This window comes from Rhipicephalus sanguineus, chromosome 1 (genome assembly GCF_013339695.2).
Source record: "Rhipicephalus sanguineus isolate Rsan-2018 chromosome 1, BIME_Rsan_1.4, whole genome shotgun sequence".
NCBI lineage: Eukaryota > Metazoa > Arthropoda > Arachnida > Ixodida > Ixodidae > Rhipicephalus > Rhipicephalus sanguineus.
Window position 1 is genome coordinate 273213876 of NC_051176.1, and position 18462 is coordinate 273232337.

The window sequence follows — 18462 nt, forward strand, 5'->3', positions numbered from 1 at the left end:
GCAGCTTAACTTTTGGCAGGCTAGTAGGTTCGTACTGAAATTGTTAATATACAGCCCGAAGAAATTGTCCTATACGATGCGCAAGAAAGGCAGGGATTGCACGATATAGGAGAGAGCTCAAGAGGTTACGACTCGCTCTATTCGACGTCTTCAACTTCGTTCACAGGGCACGCACTCACTCGGACAAGATGTTTACAGTCAGCAGCACTGTTTGCCGATCGTTCGGCATGCATAAATTATAAGATGAGCACTTCCGGTAACACTTTCGCTTTCGAGAGACATCCACAAAACTAGCGCCGGGCGCGTTCGGCCGTCTAAACGGGTCACAGCGGTTCGGTACTGCGCCAACCACGCTAAGGCAGTGCATAAATTATGCATGCATAAATTATAAGATGAGCACTTCCGGTAACACTTTCGCTTTCGAGAGACATCCACAAAACTAGCGCCGGGCGCGTTCGGCCGTCTAAACGGGTCACAGCGGTTCGGTACTGCGCCAACCACGCTAAGGCAACATTGTTGTTCGTAGACGCCGGCGAGTCCGATGCCTACCTCGTGAAATCTCACGGAAGCGATACGACAAATCGCACCGTGGAGCCCTGAATCATCGTAGCTCCTGGGCGCACCGATGCGACTTGTCGAAGATGTGTCGTCGCCGAAAGTGATCGCCTCAGAATACGGCCCATGGTTTGCGGAGCACGTTTTTCAGTCACCGGCAACGTTCTTTAAACTCGTGTACGCTGGATGAGCCAGCGGATAAGCGGGAGCACTGCGCAAAAAGGCTTGTCGCTCCTCTAGAAACGGCCGGTAGGACGTCGATAAGAGCGTTGGCGCCCAGCGACGCGGACCGATCTCTTCCCATTGTAAAATTACAAGCGGCCCTATTTGACACAACTTGCTTCAGAGACGCGGGCGACGGACGAGCCTGACCGCTCGACAGGTGGTGTGCAACCTGGCCCTGTCGCTTTTTCCAGCTGTCCGATGGCTCTTGACGCCGTTCGCGCACATCTGTTGGCAGGAAAAAAAAAAAGATATAAATAGTTCGACAGTACACCACGAACACTTTGCTCGCGATTGAAATTTGTCGAATAAAGCAGAATGAAAAGATCAACACGGTCAACCAAAACCAACTGCGCAAAGCATTCATCACTTAATGCAAACCACACAAACGCACGCAAACAAAAGTGACACTGTACTCCGTTTCATTAAAGTCCCTTAATATATATACTCTGTTTCACAAGCTGTTGGCAGTGCAGCCAAAGGTAGAGCTCTCTCGTCCAATCAGGGCTGTAGGGGCACAGGAAATAGTCCCTGAAATATTTTAGCAATGCAGTTCTATTTCGCAAGCTACACTCACACAAATTGAAAAGATTGTTAGGATTCATTTTTTCAAAGCGTGCAGAGTGTTTTTATCATTAGTGGAATTAAAAGAGAAAGCCCGCATGGACGCATCTCTGCGGAGGCTTGCTGTGAGGTGGTGATGCGCCGCCTTTCGGAATCATGGCGTCGCCCGAGTTGGTTGTGTCTGTGCAAGATGCCTCTCAAGCTGTGCGGCCAGCGAGCCATCCTTCGAATGTGCGCGGTTTTTCCCAAGCTGGCGAAGCAGATAGCTTTTAATGTTTTTGAAGGACTTCGCGTCGAGTGCGGGGACAGTGTAGGTGTGGATGCACTTATCAAGAGGACCGCGAAACTGACTCAGGTGAGCGAGCGAACGCTGTATCGGTGGAAAAGGGAGATGGAAGACGCCGGCGAAGTCCTACCACCGAAGAAGCGTTCTTGTGGGAAAGGTCGTGATCGGAAAAAAAAGCTGGACGATTTTGACCTCAGCGTCTTGCGAAGAGTGGTGCACGGCTTTTTTGAGAAAGGCGAAATTCCAACTCTCGCCAAAGTCGTGCAGCGTTTCAAAGAAGACGAGAGGCTACCGACCGTGTCCACGATGACGATGCAGAGGATGCTGAAAAAGCTTGGCTTCAGGTTCAAGAAACGCTCTCGGAACGCCCTTCTCATAAAAGCGACGCACATTGTCCAGAGTCGCCGCCGGTACCTGCGCCAAATAGCGGAGCTGCGACGCCAGGGTAGGGCAATTTTTTTCACCGACGAAACGTGGGTCAACGCTGGTCATACGCGTAGTCTGGTGTGGATAGAAGGCACTGTCCAGTCTACGTGCGAAGCCCGTCGATCTGGTTTGTCGACTGGTCTTCGAAACCCCAGTGGCAAAGGAGGTAGACTGATTGTCACGCACTGCGGTAGCGAACATGGTTTCGTTGAAGGCGCAGCGGAAGTCTTCCAAGCTAAAAAAAAAGCTCAGGCGACTACCACGAGGAAATGAACGGGGACCACTACGAAAAGTTGTTCTCCCAGAAGCTGCTTCCACTACTACCACCTGGCAGTGTTATAGTCATGGATAACGCACCTTATCGTTCTGTGAAGCAGGAAAAAGTGCCGCGTATGAGTAGCCTAAAAAAGGACATGCAGGCCTTTCCGAAAAAGGTGTTCCGTGGAGCAGCAACATGGTGAAGGCGGAGCTCATGAATCTTGTCGACGACGTACACGCAAGCGGGGACCGATACCGTGTGGACTGCATCGCTGAGGCTGCTGGTCACCTCGTTGTGCGCCTACCTCCCTACCACTGCCAGCTTAACCCCATAGAGCTTGTTTGGAGTGACGTGAAGGGCTTCGTAGCAGCGGCAAACAAGACGTTTAAGCTTCAAGACGTTCACACTCTACTATTGCAAAGAATTAAGCAAGTTACCGCTGAGAAGTGGAAGAGATATGTGGAGCATGTTATCGCTCAGGAAGATGTAATGAGAAAACTGGACCACTTCATCGATGATGTTGTTGACAACAATGCAGCTGTCGTAATCACCCTAGAGGACGAAACAATGAGCAGTTCAGATTTAAGTTGTGATGACATGTGAGCTCTTGTAACAAGCTCAAGTCTATCATTACATGCGTGCGTAGAGGTCAGGATCATTGAGTACTATCGTAGTGAGCGTAGCCAAAATGAAAACACAGAACTGTCTGCTATTATGACAAGGAATCAAGCAAGTCACACTGAGAAGTGAAAATAAAGCTTCAGATTGATTGATTCAATCATTCGTTCGTTAAGTGATTCAGTGACTGAAGTAAATATTCTTATACACGGTGCATAAACAATTAAAATAACTCTAACGCCCCAAGAACTCATACGAACTGGGTGACGATAAATAGAGAAGACCGGGCCAGTTTCATTGCAACGCTGGTCGTCCCGTCCGTAAATAAGCAGAACAGATCAAAAAGGTACCAAGCGCCATCTGCTACAAAAATTAAAAGATAGTTGTTATAGTACACCTACTTCCATACAAACGGGGCCACCGGTCGAATTAACGGACGCGACATCCGCGTAGGAACACACTTATGAAGTGCGCTCTGTTATGATTGGCTGAGAGCGCCCGTATCTTCCACGACGCTGCCAACAGCTTGTGAAACGGAGTATAGAAAGTAGCGACACTCTCCTCCATATCCTCTCCAAAGTGTCCAACCCTCCTCTCCCAAGTGTCCAAACCTTATCTATATCCTCTCCCAAACGGCCACCGTGCGGGCGCCGGCCCTATAACCCGGCTCGCGACACTTTCCTATCAAGAATGCTATGTCACGTTGATAACGCGCGCGTTTGCCGGGCGACGGCCCGTGAAGCGGGGAGGCGGAAGGCGGGAGAGGAGTGTGCTTGGCGTGGCGGCTCAGTTAAAAGAAAGACGGTACTTTCCCAAAAATATCCAGGGACTTTACGTTTCATACGTCGGGTGCGACGCTGTGGAAGCTATGCACGAAGTTCGGTCAGCAAAATGTGTAAATCCGCGCGTATCGCTCTTGGATTCGTCGTTGTAAACATGGCCTCCGCGATTGGCTCCGGCTACGCGCTACCGGAAGCAATCATGGAGGCTACAATACGAAAAGAGACGCTAAGCGACCCAGAAGAACCTATTGGCAACCGTATATAAATAACGGGGTTTGTTTATTTGTAAGGCACACAGGATCTTCATTAATTACTCAGCCTAAAAACAAAAAAATTACATTACGGGTTGTAAAATAATTAAACTATTTCTTGGTGCGAACGCATCGGCTGCAAGAAGTCTCGCTAGCTTCCACAGCGTTTCACCTTGCTGCACATACGTTGCCTCGGTGTCATCGCGCCTGCCATGACGCCTAAAAATGATATTTCTTGACTTTTGGTATTGTTCGGCACGGGTTTGGTCCGAGGTGCCTTGCATGCCAAGTCGGATGCGGTATAACATGCAATTCTCGATAGTGTTGATGAAATGTGCTGTTTTTCTTTGAAGCGGGCGCCCATGGCTATGACCGTCGGATAGGAGAAATGAAGTAAATGCGAAGTATACATGACAAATAAGTGGACGTGCGCGTTCTTTCCGGCTGTACATTCTTTTCCTTTTCTCGCCACTTACTGTTCAGCAATGAACTATATTTAAAACTGCGCCATTCCTTTTTAATCAACACAAGGGTCGACGGCTTATTTCTGTGTGCCACAGAGCACAGCAGGGGCATAGCCATACATATATATATATATATATATATATATATACACGCGCACACACACACACACACAACACACACACACACACACACACACACACACGGTGTCCACGCTGTCACGCAGCACGATTTTAAAAAAGAGGAACGGCGTTACGCGAAGCAAACCTACTGCATATTGTTCCTAGTACACTGGAGTAGCCACTGCTATTTTTTTCGTTAATGAGGTTATATTTGTAACTCGACAAGTACTCACCTAATTGTCAAAATGTCAATGAGGCGTAGGTAGGCATGTTTAAAATGGCATCTAACTGCGCTAATTTCAACAACGTGCTAATTGCGCGCTCATTTTTTCCGCTTGATCAAGAATGCCCGCGAAATATGAATAGTGACACGTGACTATAGTCGGGTACAACTTTAGAAGACAGGAGAGGCCCCGCCCAGATGACCGAAGCGCAGCAGCCAATTGCCTCTGCGACTAAAGAAATAGTCCCGCTCGTGTGTATCCGCCTTTGATGGGAAAATACCGCTGCCTTCTAAAGTTGTACCCGACTATAGACTGTTGCGCGCGTCGGGAACCAGCGCCCTCAAACAGGCTCCCTATGAGGTAGACAGGTATCAAGGAAAAAATGCAGAAAAAAAACCTCATCGCCCTATCTGCCACTCCCCTGCCTAAGAAACGCACCGCTTGGTTTTACAGAGTCAGGCCGTAATCAGAACACCTGCCGCGTTATCAATGAGAACGGTCGGCCGTGAGATATAGATGATTGTGGCGTACTATCGAACGGAATGAATCCCAGCGAAATTGCACGCATATCGTTGGCGCCCGACCTGTACCCTTGCCAAAATGCGGAACGCTGTCTCTCGCAACGCACAACAGGCAAAGCGGTTGTTTGCAGTAAGCTTATTTGAGGGCGCTGGTTTCCTTTGCGGGTGGGAGCGTAGTCACGTGTTATTTTTCATATTTCGCGGACTTTCAGTCGGAAAAAATGAGCGCGCAATTAGCACGTTGTTGGAAGTAGCGCAGTTAGATGCCATTTGAACATGCCTACATACGCCTCATTAACATTTTGGCAATTATGTGAGTACCTTTCGTGTTACAAATATAGTTATGACTAATTAATTAAACCTCATTAACGCGGTGGCTACTCAAGTATACTAGGAGCAATATGCGGTACGTTTGCTTCGCGTAAATGCCGTTCCACTTTTTTTAAATCGTGCTGCGTGATAGCGTGGACACCCTGTATTTATTTATTTATTTATTTATTTTATTTCGGGGGGGGGGGGTGGGGAGGGTTTTAAGCCGGCGGTAAAAAAAACAATAAGGAGAGAGCCTGCGCCCATACGATAGTTGAGTTATTTTCCTGCTTTACTGAACCAAATGGTTAACCGCTTCGCTCACTGTAACGTCTACACAGTGTTGTACACGTTCTTCTACAGTCGAAACGAAAGCTCGTTCCTTCCCAAATTAGAAACGAGTTTCCGTTACAAGTTCCGTTAATGCGAAAGGAACGCGTTCCAGTTACATTTCCAGCATTGGAGCACCTCATTAACGTTACATTTTGTTTTTAAATTAAAGTATATAGCGTTGGAAGAGGCGACGTCAAGTGAGCAATTTAAAACTCACATTGATCTACGCATATTATACGAATTTGAACATCACCGGCAGCAGGTTATATATAGAGATGAAAAGAATCGAAAGTGTTAGACAATTTTTAGAGAGTGCCGGACATACTTCACTGCAACTTTGATGCTGGCCAATTACGAGTGCAATACACGCGGAACTTTCCACATCGGCCTTCAAATGCACAGTCAGGATGCTGTGATTAAGATGTTTAAATACAAATTTCCTCATATGCACCAATATAATTACATTTTATTACACAGGAAACCGCATCGAAAGGGACCACACATAGGAGTTTAATCAGTAGTAATTCAATGTTGCAATATGAGTGGAAAATAATGTCTACGATACATAGTCGCGACTTATTACGGTTCCTTGTTTCAACTCGGCAAGAGTTGCATCTCGACGTTGGTGTCCGACAGACAAGCCCGTTTTCTTGTCAGCGCTTTGTCGGGAATATTCAAGAGCCGTTATACCGAAACGCTTGAGGGAACTGCCGTGTATGTACTCACACAAATATGAACAGTGTAGTAGTGGCGAACGCATGCTCAGCGGGCGCAAGAAGAATGCAGCGCTGAATGCACGCGTATCGTTTAATGCATGGCACGTTTCTGGTGCGATGGCTGTCGAACTGACTTGATCGATATCCACCAAGATAACTCGCATGTTGAAGGAGTGCGAAACCCAACGCAAACATCGATGGCACCAGGCAAGCACCACTGCGGCGCCCATGTACACTGCGTTGAGGGCCTCTTCCCCGGCATGCACACGCGTCATCTACGCTACCGGGTGTCAAAAGGCTGAGATTTGTCCACAGCTACCGGCGGCATGGACGAGAACTCGAGCCAACTCCTAAAGACCACGCGACAAGACACTCCCAGGAACTTGGCCGAACCAAAGCGTAACTTAGCCGCCATTACATTGGGGCCTGTAAAGAAGCCTCTTCATGAGCCTGTTCATGAGTTTCGGTGGTTAGCACAGGCGTCTCGCTCACTTTCTGCGACCGTGAGCGTTGTGGCAGGTTCCTCTGTCCCGCGTGAGTCAAACACCAGATTCGCTCTGCCATCCTGTTCATTTCCATCCTGCGGCCGTGGCTCTGATATATCTGTGGCGCTCGAAGACTTCGCGGAATCACGGCGCCTCAGCTCCTGTAGATCAGCTCGCGAACCCCCCACCTTTTTTTTCTCTCTCTATGCCGAGAAGGCTTGGGTGACACGTAGCGGAATTCCAGCCAAATGCGCAGGAAAAAAATAAAAAATAAAATCGACTCTCGAGTTGGCCGAACAAGAAAGTGAGCAAGGTAGAAAAAAAAAAGTAATAATAACAGCGCACCCTGCGCCGGCCTTACATCAGGGTTTGATGATTCTCGAATGTCGTGTAAATGTTCTCCACGGTGTGTCCAGCCTCCAAAACGGCCCTAGGTCTCCGCCAGACTGGCTCGGGCGAAAAAATGTTTTCTTTCCTGCACGTGGTCGGTCTTGGCGGCGCGCGCTTCTTTGGGTCCCCGACGCCTTGAAGTGAAAACCAGGAACAGCGTTCTCGCGTGACAGGCGAGTGGCAGTTTTTTGCGCCTCACGCGGTCGCCCATCCGCGCTGCTCTGCATGATGTGCTGCGCGTATGCGTCTTTTAAATGCCATGGGACGTGTACAGAAGGAACACCGTTCCCTCTGCCGTTCCTGCGCAAACGTAACGAGTTACCGTTACAGTTCCACCGATCCTTAAGGGAATGGTGGCGTTCCTCCCTAAAGGAACTTCCTGGAACGTCGTTTTGTACAACACTGTGTCTACATAAAATACCAGTGGAACGGATGGGGAGAGGAGTGTATGCAGCGCTCAGAAAATTTCGGAGGTCTTCTGACGACCAGACTCACCCCTGGCTACATCCCTGGAGCAGCAAGTTCAGTGTTGTCGATGGGATAAGAGGGAGAGAAGGTGAGAAGGAAGAATGGCGCTTGTTTACGCTACGGTGTTACCGTTCCGTGTAAAATGTACCACGATCACAAAACGTTTTAGCTGCGCGATTTCCTCAGTGCGCACGGTAAGATGATGAGGTGATTATTGTGGCTAATGCAGGTCTTGCCAATGAAGATAGCGAAATCCTGACTGCGACGGTACGGTTCCGCGCTTACCGTACGGTAAACTTGGACAGCAGCTTGGTGCCGCGCTGACGGTGCGTCCGTGACCACTACCAGAGATTGTCGTCATTACAAAACGAGTGCGCAACTTTTTTTGCGCATTCGGGGACGGAACTGTGGCGGGACACTTCAGGAAGTGGGTCGACAGCTATCATTTAAAGCAAAAGAAAAAAGCGCTCCAGGCAAAAGTATGGCCTTGACAACGATGTGGGCCGTGATTCCCATAGTCGTCGATCCTGACAATTTGAACCGCGCTTTTCGGCGTCAATGTTTCAAGTAATAGAGCATCCGCATCCACTGCGGAAGGTATTGGCTCAGACTACCACTAAATGGGAGTGGTTTCACCATAAAACACAGTAGCGCTTGCGAACAGGGACACAAGAGAACAAGACGTCTTTGCTTTGTGATGTCGGGATACATCTCACCCCATTCGAAGAACAGGTTCTCCTGTAGGGAAAGAAGGTACCCCGGCCTGGCGATCGGTGCTGTGGGATAATCATTTCTCGAGCAGGTGGCCTCTAACTTCTTTCACTGCCCTTTCCCCTCGCCCCAAACGATGCTGAGTCGCGCTCCGTTATGGTTTGCAGAGTAGTAGCAGTAAACAACTTTATTAGGAAAGCCGTCGGTTTCCTAAGCGGAGATGGCTGTCAGGCCGTGCCCGGTTGCCACCTAAATATGCGCCTTTCTTATCCTCGCACCACTTTACCATTGGTGTACTTGGGGGCAAGGGACCGCGTACATTGGCGCTCTTCTTTTCTTTCACTCCCCCTTTCAAGGCTTCGCTGTGCTTCCTAGTGGGTTACAGAAATTAGTGTGCTTCCTGCCTGAAATGACTGTCAAGGCATAACCTGGTGCGCCACAACATAGTTCCAGACGTAGTTCCAACCAGTTGTTGGCAGGATTAAGAGTTATGCTGAATTGTGGCGTGATCCGCTGTTAGGTGAGCTTCGAACGTACGTCGTATAATTCGCATTATATTGTGGCGATTACCGCTAGTAACCGCGATTACATAGCAAAGTAGCAGTGCCCATGTTGACGTGACAGTGCGATTCGATCCGAATTCGAGCTAGCTGCTTGCCCGCTGCTTCGTGTAATCTTGCGCCGAAGACAAAACATAAGGTATGTTTGGACGCTTTTGTTTGGATCAACTGTTTTGATGCTGTTACGCTTACCGAGGCGACTGATTGATTAATTTGTTGAAACCTTCATTTAAAATGATGGGCTAGGAGGGGCAGGGTGCCAGGTGAAGTATATCCGCCTCTGACCTGATCGATTCTTGAGATTAACGTTGTTTATCGCATGGAAGTCAGGGCATGAGTTTGTGCACTCTCGAGAGTTGACAGACTGCATCTCTCTATCGTTGTGTATTTGCCCCTCCTAATTCCAGGGACGGCACGCGAACGACACAAATGCTTTTTTTTTTTTCGAAAGTTACTACGGGATTATCCCACCTCATTGTTGACCCTCAGCCTACGCATGGTAAACGAGGAACCTGTCGTTCGGGCAAGGCCGTAACTAGGTTGAGGGGGTTCTGACTCCCCACCCACCAAAAATTTTCACGCTTTAACTTTTCGGGTGATACTAAAATACTTGCACGCCTCCACAGCGACCACCAGTTGCCAAAGTTAGCCATTCCACCCCCCCCCCCCCCCCCCCGAGAAAAAAATTCCTGGGTACGGAATTTTTTTGAAAGTGCTTTCGGGGAACGCACTTTCACTGGAACTGGGAGCGGTAAAAGCATAACGAGCGAAACAAAGCAGTCAGTGAACGAGAGCGCTACGTTGAAAGATACCGTGCGGAAAGCCGTTTAGCATATTTTTGCAAATCGTCCATTAGCCTTGAGCGGCCAACACAGATGGAAGTGTCGTGCTTTTCATCAGTCGGATTTTGCTACGCTATTATGCGACGCTATACTACTACGCCCGCTGTAGCTGTCTTCAATCAATTTCACCGATATTTTTGTAAAAACATCGATCGCTACTTCTGCCCAGCGGGCCGACTTTTTCCTTCCTCCTGACAAAACTTGCGATGCGCCACGCGCTCGGCACAACGTATGGTCGCAAACCAAAAGAACAATTTAAAAAGAAAAGCATCACTCGAGCAGTGATGCTTGTAGTGTATCAGCTAAGCATATTGAAAGGAAGCTAAGCAAATTTAAGGAAAGGAAAACATGCCACCCGTTTGTAATAGCTTCAACGAAATCTACCATTGCATTATCAAAACATTCTGACGCTTCTTTGTATTTATATTCTTGTTTTTACGTTCCTCTCAACACTCCCCCTGAACCACACGTATTTCTCAGAGAGAAAAGCATCTTGACTGCCGAAGAAATTCGTCGTGGTCCAGGGACTAATTTTCCGTCACCCAACAAGCTTTACTTCCTGAGAAATCCATATGGAATTCCTTGCAGTTTTGTGCAACGCGGAACTGATTTGACTTAGCAGATCGGAAGATTAGCGCTCTTTCGTACACTCCGTGCGCTCTTCTGTTCGCGAGTCGCTTTTCGGGCCAGATTGCTCCAGCCACATCTACGTGGGGGAGGCAACCCACTGCACGAAGCTATGCGGCCCATCGTGATACAGTGCATGATAATTGTACCCCACCGCCTGGGAGACATTCCCGTTCATGTAGCTTTGAGGAGGATGGTTAACAGGGCAGCTGTACAATGCGGTCTCGAACGATGGAGAGGCGCAACTAGATCTGCGGGGGTGATCCAGGGAAAGTCACCGAAGTGAAAACAAGGTTGTCTTCGACTTAACAAATTTACAACAAAAGGCTACGCCGGCCCGTGAACAAAAGAAAACTCCTGGTTCATCCGTCCTGACGCTTCGGCGTGCAACACCAAACAACCGTGGCCCCCATCCTGTCAGAGTAAGCCCATCCATGAATTCGCGCCGCTTTTGGGACATTTTCACAAGGTCACCGAAGCGCGCGAAGTGAGTTGCCACCCCATAGTGTGCCCCAAGCTTCTTCACAGTTTTTTGTTGCCAGGCTGCTACAGATACCCCGACCCGTTAGAAAGGTAAAGGCACCACATAATCTCCGGTGACCTGGTACTTTTGCAAACGTCCAGAAGTCATTGGACAGTACATGACCACCTATTCCGCGAACGTAAATGCATTCGCGAAATACCGTGCACGTGACGTCACAGACAGGTGCTCTGCGCTGGAGCCCCAACATGGCGGCCACCGTGACTTTTTTATCTCATTAGAGTGTGTCAGTGCAGAGGAGGACACCCAGGTGTTCGGTCCCCGCGTTCTTTTGTTCGCCAGCCGCGCCAAGGGGGAACACAAAGGAACGCGGGTGTTTTGGTGTGAAAGATGCTTGGGGCCACCGGCACTAATTTGGTGGGGAGCCGCCACCGTTTCTTGCTCGTCGCGTTCGAACAAAAGCTCACGGAGCGTCTCAACCCGCTGGTCCCCCAAGATGGCGGCCACGGTGACGTCAATGCAAGCTATGTATTCGTAGCTACTTCTCGAAGCTCTTTGTCTAACCACAATATCCAACCAATTTAAGTCATATACCTGAATCGATTGTAATAGTAATCTGTTGCTTACACCGTACCATTGTAGCTGCGGGTGGACATCGTACAAGGAAGCAATTTAATTTTGGTGAGTCAGTCGGTTAAGTGCCCTTGTTAGAAATCAGGAACGCAAGGTCTTGTTGTACACGGCTTTGCTAGTGCCATGCGTGTCAGACGCTATTGCGGCAACGTAGTCATACATCGACTCGTGTAACCACTTCGGTACGATACAAATAGGTTTGAAGGTTGAAAAATACATAAGTGGACATCGTGCATATTGACTGTGTGTTACGATTATTAGCTGTTCGTAAGCGTTGCGTATGAATTTCAGAACTAAGAACAGGGAACTGACATAAGCAATTCGGCTTTGGTACGCACAGGTTCTCAGCAAATAATGTTTCTACGGATGATAATTTCGGAAGACAGAGCGTGTGCTGTGTTTGTCTTCTTGAGTATGTAATAACTCTGCTTAAGTGAAAATCTATAGTCACCTACAGTCCATCTTAACTCGGAAATGGCCGCACCTATTCCACCTCGATTTAAGATCACGCGAGATCTGAATGGACCCTATACGTTGACGTGTGCAGAAGGCGCGGCCCTCTTTGTGAAGTCTCGCACTTTGGCACTGCCTTCCGTATTTTTGTAGCCTCATTGTACAAATTCGTGAAAGCTGTCGTCCAAAGTGCAGAACCGTGCGCTTTTCGGCGATGTTTTCTTGAGACCGGAACGGACTGTTCTGTTACAGTTGTTTGTTTCGTTTAGCCTAAAGTCGCTTTTCCTTGAGAAGGAAAAACAAAAGCACACTAGCGAAAAGCTTTGAAGCGCCCTTTACGCATTCCATTCGCCGGCGGTGGATTTCATGCTGGAAGCTGTTTTTTCTCCGCCGGAATTGATGCAGCGAAATCGGAACCAAACATGTTGCCGCTGTCAATTAAATCGGCCTCAGCAGCATAATGCTGCGCCGGCTGCGCTTGTACCGTATTTTATCGTCTCTTACATTCATACTCATTACCTCGTGATGTAAGAAAAGGCTGCTCTTCGTAGCGAGCTAGGCATGCGCCAGTAGATGTGAGTGAGTGAGAGATTGCCAAAGAAAGCAAGCATATCCGGGGACATTAGTCGACCGAGCAAGCAGGTAAAGAGTAATTCGGAAGAAGACAGAAACCTTCGTTTCAACCTGCCAGTTATGTCGGATACCCGGCAATGCGGAAGCCACCAGCGTAATACGCGGGGCTCTGTGGACCGCGGGCGGCGGCAGGTGCTTCGGGCAACGGCCCTTTGGCGGCACCTGGAGTGCCAAACAGCTGGAGCCGACCACGCGTGGTCCACTCAATAGCCACCCCTCTCCCGCTTCATTGAGGAGCGGAAAGGAGGTGACGTCCGCCGCAAGGAGGTTAAGACGCAAGGAGAAAGTGGGAGGGCCTCGTAAGTCAGGTAATCACTGACGTCACGGGACCTTGGAAGCACATGCAGTTTCCCGCCGGCGAAGGGGGCGAAGACGCTTGCCTACAGACGCGTCGCGGGCAACTTGCGGTGCGGACGTGCGCAGAGTGTTGCCGTCCGGCCGATGCGCGCACACTGCTTTTCGCGCTGCTGGATACACTGCTCTCACATGTTGGACGCTGCTGCTCCTTGTGGGCCGCCTGCAGGCAAAGACGCTCGGCGTGCGCTAGACTGGATTAGTGTGTGCGACGTAGCCGCTCGGACCGGGTCGCCCCTGCTGCACGGATGACTCTGGGAATGGTGAGTAACGGATTACGAGACGCGTGCTCGTGCGACGTCAAGGGGCTGCTGCTTGGCGGCACGTTCCCTGAGCGTCACAGGAGCATGCGGCCGTATGAGCTTGTTCGTTCTGCGGCGCGGTTTGTGTACTGTGCCATCTTCGCGCCGTTAGGTTAGGTTCGTGCACAGCTTTTCTTTCTTGATCTTTTTTTTTTTTTTTGAAACTCGGAAAGGGGGTTTTGTAGGTTGTTTATACTTTCTTGATTCCGGTTTCGATATAGAGAAGGCCACTTCACTTGCGTACGCTCCACATTCCTACTCCTTTAGTGAAAGTGCTGTTTCTCCGAAAGTGTTCATTCTTTGATTGTGTTCTCGGCTATTCCGTGTCGAATACATGCACTGCAGTTACAGCGTTTTAATGTGCCGCGTTGTTCATTATGCCCATGTACACTGATGCGAACATCAATGAATTCTTACACGATCTCCTGTTGTTTCAAAATGCAATCGCCCGCCGGTACAGTACTGCAGCGTTATCGGCAAGATTCGCCTTCCGTCATGGGATAACGAGTGCACGTCCATTCACCTGTGAAGACGACGTCCGTTTCGGAATGCACTTCTTGCCTCCAACTTGCTCTTACTTGACCGTTCGTCGCTTAACGATGTCATCAAGATGCGGAGAACGCTGCTGCAACCTGCCCCGCATGGTTAAGTTCAGTGTGGAGGGTAGGCGTCGCATGCCTCCTTTGTATTAATTGTGGCGGAGTTTTTCTTTACTTTTCTTATCATTCACCGCTTTTCCTCGAGTTCATGAACTCATTGGCTGTTATGCTTTCCTTTTTTTTATTGTTTACCTGTGCAAATGAAGTGCGGCACATTCGTCGCCATGAAGTGTTAGCTGTGCTGAGAGGAAAATAAGCTCCATTAGCAAATTCGCTCGGATCTGCGGTGGTTAGCTTGGCCAGTCCTCCGTGACTTGAACGTATGAGACGGCTCCTTTTAGACTTGTCTAAAAGAACACCAAGCGCACTGAACAGTGCTCACGGATTGAAACGCGACTATTTAGGTCCACGTAATGCACGTATACTTTCGTTTCTGCCGTCTTCAGTTCGTTTCATACCTGCGTAATTTCGACTCGGAACACTTGCATCAGAGCCAGTATTTCCTTTAGCAGCCAGATCCGTAGAGACATGAAGCGGTCATCTCGAGCGATTGCGTAAACCAGTCATTATACTAAACGTTCTCATGTCGAGTTTCAATCCGCGCGCGTTCATGCTTTCCACTATCGCAATGCGGCTGCCCTGAAAGGGAGTCGAACCCGCTGGCCCGTGTTTAGCGTCTGCGGCGGGTGTCAACCGTTAGTTAGCCAGGATGTAACGTTACGCTGTCCGTTCCGCTGCCGACGGCAGCTGCATTTGGATTGACACAGATTGCCATGATGCCTTCCATTGCTCGTATAAGCGCGCCCCGCCACGGTGGTCTAGTGGTTATGGCGCTCGGCTGCTGACCCGAAGGTCGCGGGATTGAATCCTGGCCGCGGCGGCTGCATTTTCGGTGGAGGCGAAAATGTCTGAGGCCCGTGTACTTAGATTTAGGTGCACGTTAAAGAACCCCAGGTGGTCGAAATTTCCGGAGTCCTCCACTACGGCGTCTCTCATAATCATATCTTGGTTTTTCCGACGTTAAACCCCAGATATTATTATTATTGCTCGTATAAGCGCTTCTAACAGCCAAAATAAAATTTTTAATTGCGCTGCGGCGTCTTTCGTGTCCCAGACATTCGTTTCGCACATACAGTGCGCTTTTTCAATCGCAATTTTCGGGCGTAGTTTGAAGTGCAAAAAAAGACCAAACCAATTTTTTTTAACATACACGTCTGTCCACCTTCAGTACGGGACACTATCCCCACCGCTTTCAATGTCACCAGAATAACCAGCAGGAAATTTTTTTACAAAATTAGGCAGATGTCACGCATTGTGCGAATCGATTTCATGCGGCGCAGTCAGTGAGTAGCAGTATACGCTAGATTATTTGTGTTGAAATAAGCGTTACGAGGTGGATCGACGTCACTGATGTAAATTGAGTAGTTGTGCGTAACGTGTCTATTTTAGCTACAGTTTCGTGATGCTACATAGCGACTAGATTAAGATGCGCTGTATGCCAAAACTCTGGATCGCGGCCTATACTGTCATCACCAACTTAGCGCAGCAGTACGGATGTGGGAACGCAAACCAGTGACATCTTTTAAAAAAAGTGGCCATAGTTGGTAACGCTGGTCCACGTTCGCTCGTCGCTCAGGTAATTTTTTTAGATAATCCTGTTTGCGTACGTCACTCCTAGTAATAACTATCATATACGAGTAAATGTCCCGGATAGCGTTGCCTTCTGCTATTGCAAGCTCTCATCGAGAACAGCTCGTGATGCGCGACGTGCGTTTCTTTTTTGCTGGACAGCAGCGATTCAGGGCCACTTCGGCTTGGCAGCGCTTTCCCCATGGTGCGTGCAGTGCTGCGCCGTGAGCGGCAATGCCAACTGCGTCGCTCGTCATCCGCGCAGCGGAAAGGCGTTGCACTGGGCCGCACTTTCGCAATCGCACGGAGCTTCTGAGGAGCCTTGCTGGAGATAAAAAGCTCTTGGCGCCAAGAGCGGAATTTTAATGTCGTGACCACGCTCCTCGGGGTATTGGGCAACGTGTTTTGTCGCATTTCCAGCGTTATGAAAGTGCGAGTTTGCGCGAACGTGACACGGGCCCGTTGCCCCGTAAATTCGAAAATAGATTGCTGACACTCTGCATGCACCTCGCGTCCCTGAGCGCGGCGCGCGCATGCGCGAGATATAAAACGATCCGTCGTGGCAGCGCGGTGCGCACGTCAGTGCGGAGGTCTTGGCGAAGTTCGTGGCCTAAGGACTGCTCCAATGATGGAGAGCCTGTCCGAAACGTCGTTTACGGGTGCGCGGAGAAAATGCGCATCCCCGCGGGTATTTCTCGAAGACCCGTAATTCGAGCATACTCGTACCGCCAGGGAAGCGATCATTGCGCGAATAAATCCCCGAGGCTCTTTTGTCTCGTCACGTACGAGATCATGTTTACAGAATGGTGGTCGCGCAAGGGGTCAGGGCTCGATCGGTTTTTATTCGCGAGAGTGGTACATAGCGAGAGCTCCGATTGCTATTATTACAGGTGTTGCAATCTTGATTCGTGGATCGTGCTTTGAGCCGTACAAACAACACTAATCGTTGGCGTAGTGGGAAATTATTTTCGACTGTGGGACTTGTGGGTCGACCTTCGCTGTCTCTCGGCGTGGCTGGGAAACAATGGCCTTTTAAGATTCAGACGGGGCACTTACGAGCCACGGACACCGTGTTGACAGACGATGCCATTGCTGCGTTACGCACAAACCGCTGTTGCCTGCCCTCTTTTTCAGTGCGGAGCAACGGACAGTCCCACTGCTTTGAAACAGCGCTGTGGCTTAGAGAGAATGGCGCTATGCAGTGACGTCATTGCGAGTGATCAAATGTATTTTTTTTTCTTTGGTCCGATAGCGGTTTACGAAAGGAATTCAACTTGCGATGAGTCTACTGCAGCTATCATGATCCTGTTTCATCAGTCTATGTTCTCGGAAAAGACATTCTCCCTAAAGGGGTATTCAGACGGGGGACAAATCCTCGGGGGGATAAAGGCGAAGCCTATACTCGCGGACAACTTTTCTTGGCAATGAAGGGAAGGTTACGGGGGCGGAGCTACTGCACATGTACTGCTCCGCGAAGTAGTTCGGTTCGGCGCGCGTTTCGAAATTAGTTTTGGTTTGCGAACCTTCCGTACCTCCTGTGACGGCCATTTGATTCTTCGTGCGGCCGTCACAGGCTTAAATAGCCACTTGTTAGTGAAATTCGTCACAAGCTCCCTCGGCGAGTCGTCCGGAAAGCTGGAGGGTGACAAGCGCTCATCTGAAGTCGCAGACACCATTTTGACTGTGAGGTGCACGTAAAAGGTGCGACGTTTTCACAGGTGCAAAAACCCGAAATGACACTGCATAAAGCAAAACAAATATAATCATCTCCTTGGTGCGCGCTGACCCTCTCTTCAAACAGCGCCCCGTAGAAAATAAAGCAATGTTGTTTTTTTATTCTCACGCAGAAAACACGGACGCAATTGTGGGACTATAATCTTCAGCGGTAACACACGCGTAGTTTGCCTCTCTAGCCTTCCCTTCATTGCCAAGAAATGTTGTCCGCGAGTATAGTGACGAGAGCTCGCGAGGAGAATTCGCCACAAATGTCCCCCACTCACATGAACGGGGCTAACGGAGGGGGAGACCAGTGTTACCAGGCTACTCTTGTGGCTTTTACCGCCCGTTTCACCAGCTGCTGACGACGAGCTGCAGGTGACCCCAGCTGCAGACTGGACACCCACTGCCGCTCTCTGCTGGAGCAAGTGCAACAATGTGGCCAAACAAGAGCCCGAAATTCCGCCATATCGCCCACCGCCGGGGGATCGTTTGTCCTGTTGGGGAAAAGGTCCCCGTGTCCTCCGAGGAGGCGCGGGGGGTTCGCGCCCGCTCACTAATCCGTGACGTCGCGGTCACGTGATCCGCATTCCCGCCGTGTCCCCCGCGGATTTCTCCCTCGTGCGAATGAGCCGCCGTCATGGCGTCATCATCTTTGTTGTCTCTGTGTTGCGTCATCGTTCTTGTTCTCGTCGTCGTCGTTCCCTTGTTGCTAGGCCAGCCATCGCTGTTGGATGTAAAAGCCCTATCTGACGGCCGCCACCGGCTTCTCTAATCAGAATATGCCCTAATATATGTATATGAAATGCTGAACTCCTGCGTGTGTTTCCTTTTCTCTAAGCACCCTCTTTCCGAGCCCTATTTCCCCATTCCAGTGCAGGGTAGCAAACCGGATGCCAATATCTGGTTAACCTCCCGGCCTTCCTCTC

The 18462-nt window shown here is 49.6% G+C and overlaps 1 protein-coding gene across 2 annotated transcripts in view; it reads left to right on the forward strand.

Moving 5' to 3' along the window:
- The window catches only part of LOC119378987 (knirps-related protein), a 133068-nt gene that overhangs the window by 60464 nt on the left and 54142 nt on the right, over positions 1-18462 (forward strand). Inside the window, exon 1 of one of the 2 annotated variants that reach the window (XM_037648112.2) lies at positions 13305-13550. The exons of the other annotated variant lie outside the window; for it this stretch is intronic. Coding sequence (XP_037504040.1) covers positions 13536-13550 — 15 coding nt within the window. The 5' untranslated portion in view covers positions 13305-13535. Of the gene's footprint in view, positions 1-13304; positions 13551-18462 lie in introns of those variants that run through there. 2 annotated transcript variants of the gene reach the window in all.